The sequence below is a fragment of the Eptatretus burgeri genome, unplaced genomic scaffold (assembly GCF_056783735.1).
Source record: "Eptatretus burgeri isolate ZD-2024b unplaced genomic scaffold, Ebu_testis_v1 Ebu_testis_scaffold_121, whole genome shotgun sequence".
In the NCBI taxonomy this organism is placed as follows: Eukaryota; Metazoa; Chordata; class Myxini; order Myxiniformes; family Myxinidae; genus Eptatretus; species Eptatretus burgeri.
Window position 1 is genome coordinate 26,525 of NW_028222071.1, and position 15,008 is coordinate 41,532.

The 15,008-nt window shown below is 48.2% G+C and overlaps 1 protein-coding gene and 1 pseudogene across 1 annotated transcript in view; both read left to right on the forward strand.

The window, feature by feature from the left end:
* The first annotated feature begins 5,944 nt into the window (after positions 1–5,944).
* Positions 5,945–7,206, forward strand: LOC147007538 (28S ribosomal RNA; annotated as a pseudogene).
* A 1,038-nt stretch (positions 7,207–8,244) lies between these two features.
* Positions 8,245–15,008, forward strand: part of LOC147007539 (uncharacterized) — a 32,815-nt gene continuing 26,051 nt past the window's right edge. The window contains exon 1 of the mRNA XM_085866971.1: positions 8,245–10,546. Coding sequence (XP_085723097.1) covers positions 10,490–10,546 — 57 coding nt within the window. The 5' untranslated portion in view covers positions 8,245–10,489. The remainder of the gene's footprint in view (positions 10,547–15,008) is intronic.

Here is a 15,008-nt window from a genome sequence, read left to right on the forward strand (position 1 = left end):
ATCTGTGTTCGTGGTTCCTTGAACTGTATCTCAACTGGAAGGGTTATGGATGTTCACGTTACAAACACCTTTGTGTCGCCATCGCTGATCCCCTTGTCTGTGTTCACGCCTCCATGTTGCTCGGTCCAGTGAATGATTCACTGCGTCCCGCGTTGTGTTTTATTTATGTGAGAAAGTGTTCACATCGACCTTGATTTTCAACATAAAATTAACATTCAATATCCACCGTGTGATGAATTGAAGGATGTGACGCGTGATCACGTGACGCGCGGCTCGCACACGAGACAGATAAAACCGAGATGCCGCGCGGTCGGTGGGATTGTCCCTGGGGCATTGTCATTTCCGGCGGTGGTTCACTTGGTGCTCGTTGAATGGTGAGAATTGAGAGTATACCGGACTCCGTGCTTATGCTGGCTAATTGCTGATTTATTTTGCGGTGATCGACTGCACGTGTATTCCTTGCTGCACATGTATTCCTTTATGTGTCTGTAGAATCGGCTTCAATCAAGTGAAATAAAGCCGACACTCCGAAGGTTTTTCCCTCGCATTCATTTCACACCGATAATTTATTACACGAGTTAAAATATATCTACGACGAGTGGGCGTACCAAGATGGCGCTTGGTGGCGACAAATTCGCATCTCATAATCTTTCCAGTCTTTCTGCAGTTCAGTGACGTGATTTTCTGTCTGATTAACAACACAACAAAAATCGACTTCCAACCGCCTACAATCAATATATTGTGTTGAAAATTAGGGCTAAAATCGCCTTCCTCATATTTCTGGAAATGTGACGTATTAATAATTTTCCATTTGATATTAAGTATATTTTCGAGATTTACATTTTAAGCGATGTATAAATGAGTAAAAGGAGTGCCACACACAACGATTATTATTTCTTTTTTTGATACAATTCATTGCCCAGATGTCGTGACTTAATGGGAAAGTTAATCTTTTGTGAAAGACCGTTAGACGAAATTTAAATAGTTCCACGGGTCAAGCCGCTCACCTGGACGACGAGCAATCACTGATCTCTCCTACTGGATTGGTCACGACGGCTCGTGCGTTCAGCTACCGGAAGTACCCTTTCCGCCATCTTGTCTCTCCCAAAAGAGGCGAACTGCAGTAACAAGTAACGTTGAACCGGGCCCAGTCGATTTTGCAAAATATATTTCTTCAAAGATATTTCAACTTCTCTCTAATATTTTAATAGATTTTGAAGTAAATTCCTGTTTCTATTACTCAATCGAATTCCGGAAAATTCCCTTGGAGCTCCTTGGCAATTGCAAGGAGGCGATCAATGCATTTCATGAGGCCCGACACAAGGTTGGATCGGAAAACAAACATAGGCCAAACATCCAAGTTACATTAGGCTCCAGGTCACTTCATGAATAACAAAACAAAACTAGTCATGTTTTTTTTATGTTGTTTAAAATATGTTTTGTTATTTTAGGCATTTTTTTGTTATTCTACGTTTCTTCATGTTTTCGGAGCAAGGTTGTCAGCTGCGAGATGTTGGCTTGAAGACCCTTTTGTGACCAAAGTTCACAGGCAAAAGTTAACCATGACTAGGCCAATAACTTCATACATAGCCTTTCAATGTCCAACACATCCTGAAACCTTATAAATATAATATCCTCGTAAATAATATCATGTGGCTGTGTACTTTTCTCACGGGCAGCGTGGGGTACCCCCATCTCAACACTCCTTGTGTGTTATACAATGTAAAGTTCAAAACGTATTCAGGAGTTACGTGTTAAAAACTGAAAAATCACATCAATAAATGAAGATGATTAGACTGCTTTCATTTTGCACACAAGAATGTTTTAGAATGTACAAACTTCAAGTTAAATAAACATTCCCCTACCATTTGGAGGAGTGTGGGAAGGAACCCCCCCACCCCCATCAGACTCGCCCCGTCAGTCACTTCCCTCCCTTACACCATGGATCCCTTCCATCCCACCCCTCTTTCTTCTCTTAATGTTGTCAACTTTATATGTACTCAGGGATCGGGACTCGGACCATTACTATTGTTTCAAATTCGCGTCAACCAGCGTGCGAACGGCCGCTTCCCACTTAAAGTAGTCGCTCGCCCACCGGACGGACAATTCAGTCGTGACCTTCCGGAACAACGCCGGAACCCTGTCACGGGTGGGTCTTCAACCCCACCACGGCCAAGCCAATTTTCTACCCGCGCAGAATAGGGTCAATCGCCGAATATCGATATACCAAAGTACCCGCACGGGTAGCCTACCGGGAGACCGTACTTCGGCGCAGGTCGGCTTGGACACGAACCACCCAAGCGGTCCTTTCCAGTCTGCAGTGATAACCGAGCGGGTATTATCGCCCGACCTCACCGGATCCGATTCTATTTAACGGGTATTTAACGACCCCAACTATTATTCCGCAATGCAAGATGGCATTTCAATGGGGAGAAAGGAGGACGCGACGAACGGGTTACATTCACACAAACACATTTATTTCAATACACATATACAGTCAATCATGCAGGTATGGAAGCAAATAAAGCGAAAGCACGACAACCGACTATAAGCAATTTATGTACAGCCACTAAACAGTTTTACTTCACAAGACACGGCGCCACCAACATTCATTCGAAAGCAAAACCCCAATAAAAAGACCACTCCCAGAGACAGGGGGGTCAGACGGGGCCCGTGGGCCTTTATGGCGTGGGACTTGGCAGACTGAACGAATCCCACGAGACCGTTGCAGGTTACCTGCACCCTCTCGGTGTGATTGTGGGCGAGTAGTGGCGTCCGTCCCCCCACGGCAGCAAGAACAGCCACGCTCTCCAAACGGATGCGCAGGCTTGCACGCCAGAGGTGGCAAAGCGGCGCCTCCCGTCCATGTTCCTGGTCCCACAAAGAAGTCGAGCAGCCACCACGAAAAAAACCACACGAGCTCACGAGCTGCCACCACGAAGAAAAAAAAAAAACCACGAGCTCTTGAAAAACACCCACAAGCTCATGAGCTCACGAACTCACAACTCCAAGCCGACGAGAAAAACACACGAGCTGCCAGACCTGGCGTTCTGCACACCCTTATATTGCTCACGCCACGCCCCTCCGCTCTCGCCTCGCCCTCCTTCGAGAACCTGCGGGAACCTTCCAGAAAAGGGGCGTGCCCTCTCGCCCCCCTCCCCGCGCGCCTCGCGGGAGCCGAGAGAATCAGAATTGGTGCAGGTCCAGGGAGAATCAGGCAGGATAATCCGCTCGCCATCGGAACTCCTCTGGTTCTTTCCTTTGCTTCGTCAAGACAGTTTACATTTAACGGAGAGGGCTGTGGTTTGGCGTGTGGAGACCGCCGCGAAGCGGTGGTCGAGAGCGACGTTGGTTGTGGTGATTTGGCTGTGGTGATGGTGGCGTGGTTGGCGTTGTTGTTTGAGGTTGAAATGTGGTTGGTCCAAAATAACGATAGGAAAAGAAAAACACTATCTCAAAGAATCGCAGCCCTGTGACACGAATAAAACCCATTAAACAACGGTGGGGAAACCTAACTGAACACGAACTTATCGGCATAACTAACTAAGAACCTATATGGTGTTCTGCCAATTTCCACAGTCGTAACACTATTAATTATTTACATCAATGATTTGGAGATAGGGGTGAAGAGGTTTTCCAAATTGGCAGATGACACAAAGCTTGGAGGGAAGGTGGATATCAGAGGGGGTGGTGAGCAGATTCAGGAAAGTGTTGATACTCTCATAGATTGGGCAAAAGATTGGAGAATGTAATTTAACCTGAGCAAGTATAAGGTGTTGGGGATGGGGAAGAATTTCTTCCGAAGAACAACATAAATTGAGATTACAGGATACAAGGGGTAATGTTGGAGTGTGTCACATGGGATAAGGATCTCGGGGTGGGAAGAGATATGAGAGGTAAGCAGGCAGCACAGTGTCAGGCAGCAAAATGTGAAGCAAATTTATACTAGTTTTCAGTTGTATTTGGAGGGGGATCAATTATATATCAAAAGAGTTGTTAACATAGCCCAGGAATTTAGTGAGGGCCAATCTAGAATATTGTGTGCAGTTTTGGTCACCACAACTCAGGAAGGACATCGCTGCCATGTCGAAGGGTTCAACGCAGGGCGAACAGATTGATTCCGGGCTTCACTCGACTCAGCTGAGGAGCAGTTGATGGAGACAGGGCTTTATGCCATAGAAAGAAAGAAGTTACGAGGCGATATGATTGAGATGTTTAAGGTATTGAAGGGCATCGACAAAATAAGTGCAGAAGAATTATTCAGCAGAGTAGACACAGTGATCGCACCAGGGGCATTGATTGAGAGTAAAGAAGAGTTGAGTTAAGAAGGTAGTGAGGTAGGGGTCTTTCACTCAAAGAGTCGTAAATGCATGGAACGGTCTCCCTTGAAAGGAATTGGTGACAGAAACAGTAGATGGGTTTAAATTGGAATTGGATAGGAACCTGGAAGTTATGGAGATTGAGGGGTAGAGGAAAATGCCTGGTGTTGGCTTCGTGGTTCGGGTGGCGGCTTGGGATCCTAGGGTCCTGAGTTCAAGCCCCATTTGCCGCTGAATTAATATACACCAGGAGGTTGACTCAGCCTGTCATCCTTCCGAGGTCGGCAAAATGAGTACCAGTGTACTGGAAAGGGGGACACTGCAACAGCGGCACAGCCGCATCCCAACCAATGATGCAACCAGCAGCCACAGGTTGCACTCGACAGAGAGAGAGAGGGGTAGCGGGATGTTTGCAGGTCTTTTTGCAAGTTTGAACATTGATGGATGATTATGTGCATGTCTGCAGAGTGTTGATGAGGGTGGGTCTTGTCAAGGGGTGTTGTGTGGTTGATTTTTTTTTTTCTAACCCAAGCCATGCCCACTCCTCTGGAAGCTGGAAAAAAAAGTCCGGAATTTTCTTGTGTTGATGTGGTGCAGGTATGATGAGCCGAAAGGTCACCACCTGCGTTTAATCACCGTGTGTATGACATCACAAAATACACTTAACACATAAAAATGTGAAATGTCAACGTTCCCTTTCAGCGCTCAGATGTGAAAGGTGATTAAACCACGCAAAGTGACATTCTCTCACGGTCACATGAGGTTTGTGATTTTCACAAGTTCATGACACCAACGAATAAAATTTTGCATGAGTTACATGCAAAGTTTATTGCTTGCATTTGGAGATTTCTAACTGCCAGTCTGCTGTTTTCGTATTCGCTGCAGTGATGTTTTGGGGGAGACAAGATGGCGGAAAGTGAACTTCCGGTGATTTCACTCCTCCGTATACAATCGCTGTGGACGTGACCGATCCAGTAGTAGAGATCAGTGGTTAGCTCTCACACTCGCCTCGACAAGGTATACAAAAATAAATAAATAAAAAACTGTTCTCAGTGCATCGTCGACCGCGGTGCGGCGCCGCGGTGCTGCGCGCCTCCGGCAGGGGCTGTTTCCGCGTCCGTGTGGCCGGCGCGCCGAAGGCTTCGTGCATCGGTCGGGGCCCTTCGGGGGGGCTCGGGTCCTCTGGGGCCCGTCCGGTTTTCCCGGCCGCGCATCTTCTTCGCGCGTTGGTGCAGTCCCCGGCGCTCGGGGTCTGCGGCGAGGGTCGGAATCCCACCAGACCCGTCTTGAAACACGTGCGCGAGTCGAAGGGCTCGAACGAAACCCCGGAGGCGCAATGAAAGTGTGCGGTGCGCGCGCGGTCGGGTCAAGGCGCCCCATCCGCTCGGCGGCCGGGTCGGGCAGTGCGGGTGCGGGTGTGAGCTTGGTGCTCCTGGGGTCAAGTGGCCTCGTGCTTCCTCTCTCCGTGGGCACCCTCTCGTCTCGTCTCGCGCCGTTTCGGCCCGAACCGTCGGCAAGCGGTGAGGGCACCCCTCGTGCTCGCGTGCGACACCGTCGGGCGGGATCCTCGCCACCATTGCAGGGGCGAGGCGCACTGCCGGCCTGAGCTCTCCGTCCGGCGCGAGGCGGCGGAGGCGGACGGAGCCACAGCGTATTTGTTGGTCCCCGAAAGACGGTGAGCTACGCTCAGGTAGGGCGAAGCCAGGGGAAACCCTGGTGGAGGGCCGCAGCGGTTCTGATGTGCAAATCGATTCTACAACCCAGGCGGAGGGGCGAAAGACCAATTGAACGATGTCGTAGCTGGTTCCCTCCGAAGTTTCCTTCAGGATAGCTGGAGCTCTCGCTGGATGCACAGTTTTATCCGGAAAAGCGACAGACGAGAGGCATTGGGGCCGAAACGGCTTCAACCTATTCTTAAAGTTTGAATGGGTAAGACGCCCGGCTCGCAGCTTCGGAGCTGAGCGCGCGCGGCGCGTGGGCGAAGAATGCGAGCTGCCCAGTGGGCCACTTTTGGTAAGCAGAACTGGCGCTGCGGGATGAACTGAACGCCGGGTTAAGGCGCCGAACGCGAACGCTCATCGGAGCCCTGGCAAAAGGTGTTGGTTGGTCGAGACAGCAGGGCGGTGGCCATGGAAGTTGGAATCCGCTCAGGAGTGTGTAACGACTCACCTGCCGAATCAACTGGCCCTGAAAATGTATGGCGCTCGAGCGTCGGACCTATACCCGGCCGTCGGAGGCGATGTACCGTTCCTTCGCTCGTCGCCGTCATGCGGAGCACGGTCCGTGCGCTACGCCGCGACGAGTAGGAGGAGGACCACCGCGGTGGCGCTGAAGCCTTGGGCGTGGGCCCGGGTGGAGCCGCCCTGGGTGCAGATCTTGGTGGTAGGAGCAAATATTCAAACGAGAGACTTTGAAGGCCGAGATGAAGAAGGGTTCTATGTGAACAGCGCTTGGACATGGGTGAGTCGGTCCGAAGTGACGGGCGAAGACCTTGCGGACGATGTTGGGCGATGGGCTCCCATCCGCCCCGGTGCGAGCGAAAGGGAATCGGGCTCAGATCCCCGAACCCAGAGTGCGGAGAAAGGTCAGGGGATGGTTCGCGTGCTTGCACTTTGTGCTCGTCGTGGCGGCCCAACGTTGCAGTAACGCAAAGCGCGCCTGGAGACGGCGGGGGGTGCCTGGAAGAATTTTCTTTTCTTCGTGAAGGGACAGGCGCCCTGGAATGGGTTTTACCCGAGATAGGGGACCGCGCCCTGCAGAGCGTCGTGGCTCCTGCGGCGTCTGGCGGGCCCTCGCCGCCCCTTGAAAATCCGGGTGCGATGACTGAATCTCGCTCTGGGCCGTACCCATATCCGCAGCAGGTCTCCAAGGTGAACAGCCTCTGGTGCGATGGAACAATGTGGGAAAGTGAAGTTCGCAAGCCGGATCGGTGACTCCGGGACAAGGATTGGCTCTGAGGGCTGGGTCGGTCGAGCCGGGGTGCGAAGCGGTCGACGGGAACGCGCTCGCGGTCGGGCGAGCCTCCGTTTCCCGGGGCTCCCGGCCCGTCGCCCGGTCCGCCGGCTCCACGCGGCGTGGCGTCGGGTTCTACCGCCGGCGTGGACGGTGCGTTCGGCCGCGCCGTTCGCTCCTGCCGTCCGGGGCGTTGTGTGCGGGGTGCCGTACGGGGCCGTCCCGCCCCACCCCCCGCTCGGGCGTCTTTCCTCCACCGTTGTCGAGGGTTCCGTGTGGCGCGCGGCGACCCGCGTTCTGCTGTCGCGTTTCCGTCGCTTTCTCCCCCCCCTCCTTCTTGGGGGTGCGGGGGGGGGGGGTTCGCGGCGGGAGCTTGGCCGCAACGCCCGTCGTCTACGCGTCCCGTCGGGGGTCGAACGTGCGACTGCGGAGGGGGGAGCGTCTCGGCGGGGGGCGGGCGAGACGCTTCGGTCAGTCTCGTCGCTGTCCCGGGCGCGGTCGCGTGTCGGCGCGCGCCATCGATCCCCGCCTTTGCGCCGGCGGGCCCGTACCCGCTCGCGGGGCGTCGGCGTCGGGCATCCTGGGCCGGATCGGCCCGGCGGTGGTCCGGGAGCGTGAGGGACTGTTGCTAACGTGAGCCGTTGCCTCGCTGCGGCGCGCGCGGTCTGCTGGACCCGCCGCGTCCCACGCCCGCTTCCGAGTCTCCCGAGGCTCGGTCGTCGGGCAAAGGTTTGATGGTGCGAGGCTCGTGTGGGCGCGCGCGCCTCGGCCGGCGACCGACAGTCGCCTGAGAACCGGTGCGGACAAGGGGATTCCGACTGTTGAAAATTAAAACAGAGCATCGCGATGGCCGGCGATCGAGTGTGGACGCGATGTGAATTCTGCCCAGGGCTCTGAATGTCGAAGTGATGAGATTCATCGACGCGCGGGTAAACGGCGGGCCCTGATAAGGTAGGTTTGCTGGGATTTGGTGTTAGAATTGGTCAAATGTGATATTTGCGTTCGATTTGTGCAAATATGAGTGTTTCAAGCGAAGGGCGCACGACGCGCATGGCCGACGGCGCCTTGCCTAGTTGTAGGCCGCGGCGCGTTTTCGATAAAGAGGGTGTTTAAAAGTCATTTTTCATCCCAATAAAGGTTATCATCACATGCCTGACTTGCTAAGCCGTCGGGTTATGTAAAGATTGTTGGTGGATGGCTTTGAAATCGCATTTTATGAGTTTGATTTTAAAAAAAATTAAATAATTGCGTGAATTCCTGTGGAGAATTGAAATTTTTGCTTCGGTCGACGTTACGAGTCCGTTTTAACTTGGATCGCAATTCTGTTTGCATTTGGTAATGGCTCAGTATGCCGAACACTCGGTTGTCGAATTTCTGGTAAAAATCGGATGTTTTATGAGACTTTGGTTGGGTGCCGTGTCTCGTCCGCGCGTCCGTTTCAATTCTGTCTTCACTTCAAATTCAATAATGTTTCCATCTTTCATGCTGCAGAATGTTGATCGACACTGAAATAAAGCGAATTCGACGTAAAATTCACGTTTAATGAGGAAAATGCATCGAGTGCGTGGGGTGGTTGTGGTGCCGGGGATGCCGCGGATTCTGGCAGACACGGGAGAAAGCCGAGAATTGTCTCCTTGAGGAAATGCTTACTGTTGGGGTCTGGGAGATTAATGTTTACATTTTTGAGGGTTTTAGAACACGCTTTACAGGTTTCTGTAAGAATTCCGGGACAAAATAGACATTTTAAGATTGTATAAAAATATTTCGTCCGCTGCGTCACGGCTCGTCACGTGACGCACGTTGAGTTACGTAATGCTTTTGCATGTGCGCGTTGACGTCATCGCGCGTCCTCCCGGCTTCCTTTCGAGTTTGAAAGGGCCGTCGTGTCCGTCCTTTACGTTATGTTAATCCGCGGTGAGCTGTAAATCGTTTCGTAATACCCCCTCTCCCAACGTCTGCCTTTACCTGCCTAATTGATCGCCTCATCATTCTCCCTTCGGCATATACACGTGGTCAGGGCCGGATTAACCACTTGGCCCGTGAGGCCCAGGCCTTGGCCTACGAAAATATCTGACGCCGTTTTTTATTTATTATCTTGCCAAAACGAAGTTTTTGCAAGATATGTTAGTCAGCTTGTATGTTTTTTTTGTTTGTTTTTTTTTGTTTTTTATTTGTCTGTAATCATGTATAAAAAATTCTGCAGAGCACAATTATCATTGGAAATTTTTGTAACTTCGCATATCAGAGGTCTATAGAGGTCCCTTTCAGTGCATAAAATTTTGAAGGTCAAAGGTCAAGGTCACTTTGTTGCAAATCAGGGGAGTCGACGAAACCCTTATTTTTTGAGTAATTTTGATCGGATCGTCTTCAAACTTCATGGGAATATAGTTCATGGTCTGGTGCTCAGCTGATTAATTTTTGGTGGCGATTGGCCTTGACCTTCATATGTTTTTATTTTATTTTTTGTCTGCAATCACGTATAAATCACTCTGCAGAGCACAGTTATCATTGGAAATTTTTGTAACTTCGCATATCAGAGGCCTATAGAGGTCCCTTTCAGCGCATAAAATTTTGAAGGTCAAGGTCACTTTGTCGCAAATCAGGGGAGTCGACGAAACTCTTATTTTTTTGAGTAATTTTGATCGGATAGTCTTCAAACTTCATGGGAATATAGTTCATGGTCTGGCGCTCAGCTGATTAATTTTTGGTGGCGATCGGCCTTGACCTTCATGGTTGGTGCTTGAGGTCAAACATATTTGACCCCAAGGTCAAATTTTCAAGTTTTAAGAACCATATCGTTTTGTACCTCAAATTGAACACCTCGAGATATGTCATGCTTTCTAGATATGTCAAGCTTGAGACATTATGACGTCATTTGGTGACGTTATGAGGCAAACGCTTATTTTTCATGGTTACTCTGCAGAACGATTCTCATCGGAATCTCTCGTAGGCAGATGTTCCTCAAGGAGTCGCTCCTGGTGGATAGCAGCTCTGTTCACCTCAGTGTGACCTTAAAGAAGTCACACGTGGTCACCTTTTGGCAAGATACGGGTCTTTTTTTTTTCTTCTTCCAGTCTTAATTATGTGACTTGACATGTGCAGGAAGGCTGAACACATCGTGAGCGAAGGCAACTGGCACGCTGCCGGACAGTGATCGTCAACAGCGAGCGTGGCAACCATGTGATCACATCACAGGCGTCGCCGCTATCGTCTGGCTGATGGGTGGAGTAACGTTCGTGCTGAGTATGAACATACTGGCACCCTCTTTCTTTCTTGTGAGTTATCGAGCATCCTGATGCTTGCAGTTCTTCGTTTTGCTCTTATTTGTCGTTTTTTTATTCTTGACTATGGCCGACGGATATATTCGGCACCACGAAAGTGGAACTTGCAAATGCGACAAAATGAAGAGGCTTTAAACAGAAACAAAAAGACTGTCTGGATCCAGCTTGAATTTTTTTCACCTCACCAGAGTTGAGATGAGCAAACGGAATGTGCGCATGAAGAGTCTTCTGATGTCAATGTCGAGGGATAAAGTAATCTCGCACGTTTAGTCCTCTTTTATTACCCTGATGACAAAGAAATCTCGAAATTATGACGTGAAAACGAAAAAATGTTTGTTCAGGATAAAACGGTTCCGGTTTGATTGGATGGTTTTAAAATCACGTTACCATGGTTACCTGACATTGGAGCACCCCTTCTTCTCAGTTCAGCTCAGTCCGTCGCCACATCTCGCAACAATGTCTATGGACATCCACATATTACGTACCAAAATTTCGGAAATTTTTTGAAATCCTCTACCCCCTCCTAACACAATACATTTTTTTTAGGGGGGGGTGGTGATCTGTGTGGGGGAATAAAGCATGTTGCCACGACCCAAAACGACCGAAGATGAAGAGTGTGGCAGATCGTTTGGACCCCCCCTCACATATCGCACCCTGAGATTTGCAACAGGATTTATATCTAAAATCAGCAAAAAATACATGTACACCTCATCAAAAATTATTTTCTGAACAAAAATTATTCTGAGTAGTTTTCATGCATATTTGTGGCTGAGAAGCCTTTTCTGAAAAATTGGAATCTTCACTTTCAACACAGCGATTTCTGTGTTCATGGTTCCTGGAACTGCATTTCAGACTGGAAGTGTTATTGCTGTTCACGTTGCAAACACCTTTGTGTCGCCTTCGCTGATCCCCATGTCTGCGTTCATGCCGCCATGTTGCTCGGTCCAGTGAATGATTCACTGCGGCCCACGTTGCGTTATTTTTATGTGAGAAAGTGTTCATATCGACTTTGATTTTCAACATAAAATTAACGTTCAATATCCACCGAGAATTTATGACACGAGTTAAAATATATCTGCGACCCCGAGAGAGCGTACCAAGATGGCGCTTGGTGGCGACATAATTCACACCTCATCTCTCCGGTCTTTCTGCAGTTCAGTGACGTTTTTTACTGTATTATTTTCCACACAACTGAAATCCAACCGCCTGCAGTCAATACATTGTGTGGAAAATTAAGGGGTAAAGTCGCCTCCCTCAAATTCCCGAAAAATTTAGTATTAATAATTTTCCATTTGATATAAAGTATAGTTTCGAGATTTACATTTCAAGTGGTGTATAAATTGGTGAATGCAACATCACACCGAACAATTTTTATGATATAACTCGCAAATATACCCTTCGCTTCGCTGACGGACACCAAAGTGTGGAGAGAGATAGAGATAGAGATAGAGAGAGATATAGAGATATAGAGATATATATATATCTATATATATATATATATATATACATATACATATACATATACATATACATATACATATACATATACATATACATATATATATATATATATATATAGATATATATATATATATATATATATATATATATATATATATATATATATATACATATATATAGCGGTAGCGAGTTGTAAATAGCGTCCGTGGTCTCTTAAAGACAAGCTGTCCTTTCGGAGTTATCCAGAAGTGACGTCCACCACAACATATGTTGTGTCGTAAACTTTTACCCCAATATTATCAAAAAATGTACTGAGTGGAAACCATAACATCATACCTTTAAGGAGGGAATGAGGTTGAGCAATCCTTGAAAGAGCCGCTCCAAAAAACTTTGAAGCTTCTGCATGACAAGTATAAAAAAAACATCATGTATCAGTGAAATTGGATTTCCTGAATTGTCTGTGACCGCCGAGGGTGGAGTACCACATGGAAATATATAATGACAAGTTGTGTCGCCCGATGAACATCGGGTTATGTCGAGTATTATTGCGTGCATCCAACCAGACCATTGATCAAATGGATGTGCAAGTCTATCTTTACTTCTGTGCGTCCGTCCATCCGTCCATCAGTCAACATTTTGGTTTCTGGGTTCGAACTCGCCAACTCCTTATCCGATTGACGTCAAATTTAACATGGTGGTGGACCATGACATGACCTTGATTCCTTTCAACATCGGTATCCGGGTTGGCAATGGAATTATCACCCCCATGTTTATTCTATCATACAATTTGAAGAAAAAAAGTATTTTCATTTCATGCTGCCAAATAGAAGGGAAACGCGCTTTAAACACCTTTAAAGTAAAAAAAAAAAAATCCTCACTTTACTGTCATGCGAAGGAAAGGACATTTTAAACACCATCTGAAGTGAAGAAATCACTGCATTACATCACAAGAAGGGGCACTCAGTCAGTGCCGGATTAAGCCTCGGCTGGCCCGAAGGCACATTTTGAAATTTTAGAGAATGGCCTGAAAATTTTAAATGAGATCTCGGGCTCATGGAAATCGACCCCACACAAAAGATGAACCGATTCAAGAACAAAATATTTTATACAAAAAAAGACAAATATTTAATGTGAAAATAATTTTTGGGTGGCCCAAAGGCACGTGCTTTGTCTGCTTCATGGTTAATCCGGCACTGCACTCAGTGCAGCGCAAACCTCTGCCACTCAATGCCTGATATACGAGAACATATTGGGCCCAATGGCTTTTTGAAATATCTTGCGACATATTGTTTTTGGCACTATCTCTCAATGGTGAAGAAAAACTTAAAAAATTAAATAATTCTCGTATACAGATCAGATTTGGATTTTCACCAAAGTCGAATCAGTTTGTCCTTGTGTCCACAAAATTACTCAACCTGTCCACAAAATTACATCCGAATCCATCCACAACTTTTTTGAGATGTCCTGCAGACAAACAGACAAACACACAGAAAGGGGTGAAAACATAACCTCCTTCACCCTCGGTGGTGCAGGAAAGAAGGTGAAAAAACTGATCAACTTTATTACAGACATCAGTTTACTTCCAATTATCAACAAAGTCCGGGAATCCGTCATCGCAGGTTAGAGACAATTCTTACATTTCTCAAAAAACTTCATCTCAAATCACGAATATGGTTTCAGACCACGTCACTCAACCTTGGATGTGGTACGACTACTCATCAAACAATGAATCGAGGCTCTCAATGTCAGACATGACATCAGGTCAGCTCTCTGGACAGATAACATGCTTTTGATACAGTCTGGCATGCAGTCTTACTCTTCAAACTCTCTACATCTGGCATCCAAGGTCAACTCCAGAAGTGGCGACATTGTTACACTTTCTCAACTCTCATAACCAACATGTGGCACTCAATAGAATCCTTTCATCTCCTCTCCATGTCAATTCTGAAGTTCCCCAAGGCAGCTTTCTGGGCCCTGTTCTTTTTCTGGTTTTCATCAACGATCTAGCCGACTCCAGAAAATCCTCTTTATCTCTTTGCTGATGACTCCACCCTCTGTTGTACCATCTGTCAACCCTCAGACCGGCAAGCAGCAGCTTCTTCGCTTCTGCAGATCTGGGTAAAATCTAAAACTGGTCCAACACGTGGAACATATCTTTCAATCCGGACAAATCTCACACTCTCACTATGTCTCTCCGAAAGGACCGTTTGGAACCCCCTCCATCCACTTCCTCAGCAATCCTCTGGAAGAAGTCCTTTCTTTCAATCTTATGGGTCTCACTATCTGCCATGATCTTTCCTGGGAAAGCCACATTTACAACCTGGCCTCCAAAGCCAGTCGTCGACTGGGAATCCTCCATCGTGCAAAGTCCTTCCTCGGCCCACCTGAGCTCCTGACCACATACAAAGCTTTCGTCCGCAGCCTGATGGAGTACTGCTCTCCCCTCTGGGCTGGTGCTCCTGCCTCCCTCCTTTCTCGGCTTCACGCTGTGGAAACCAAGGCATTTCAGATCATTGGCATCTCCTGTGATGAAACTGAGTCTTTGGGCCTCTCACTCTCTCAACACCGGCAGGTCAGTGGTCTCTCTGTCTTCGACCACCACCTCTCCGGTCTCGCCCCCCCCCCCCCCCACTGTGTCTGCGATTTGTCCCTGCCATATTTACGCAGGGCGCTCAAGGTCCGCCAACAACCCCCTTCTGGAAATATTACCAAAATCACGAATGACTGCTCACCTTCACTCTTTCATTCCTCTTTTTCCCTGCCTTTGTAATAAACTACCTCACTCTGTTCAAACCCATTCTTCCCTCCAGGCCTTCACAACGGCTGTTTACCACCACTTCCGATCGTCCCCCATCCAAATCCTCTATCTTTTCTACCCCCCTCAATCCACTCCAAACCCACCTCCTTCAAATTCCCTGCTTTCCTTCATGAAAGTCCCTGTAATGTCCATTCTGTATACGCCGAGTATACATCGGAGTACGCCGAGCTGTTAGAC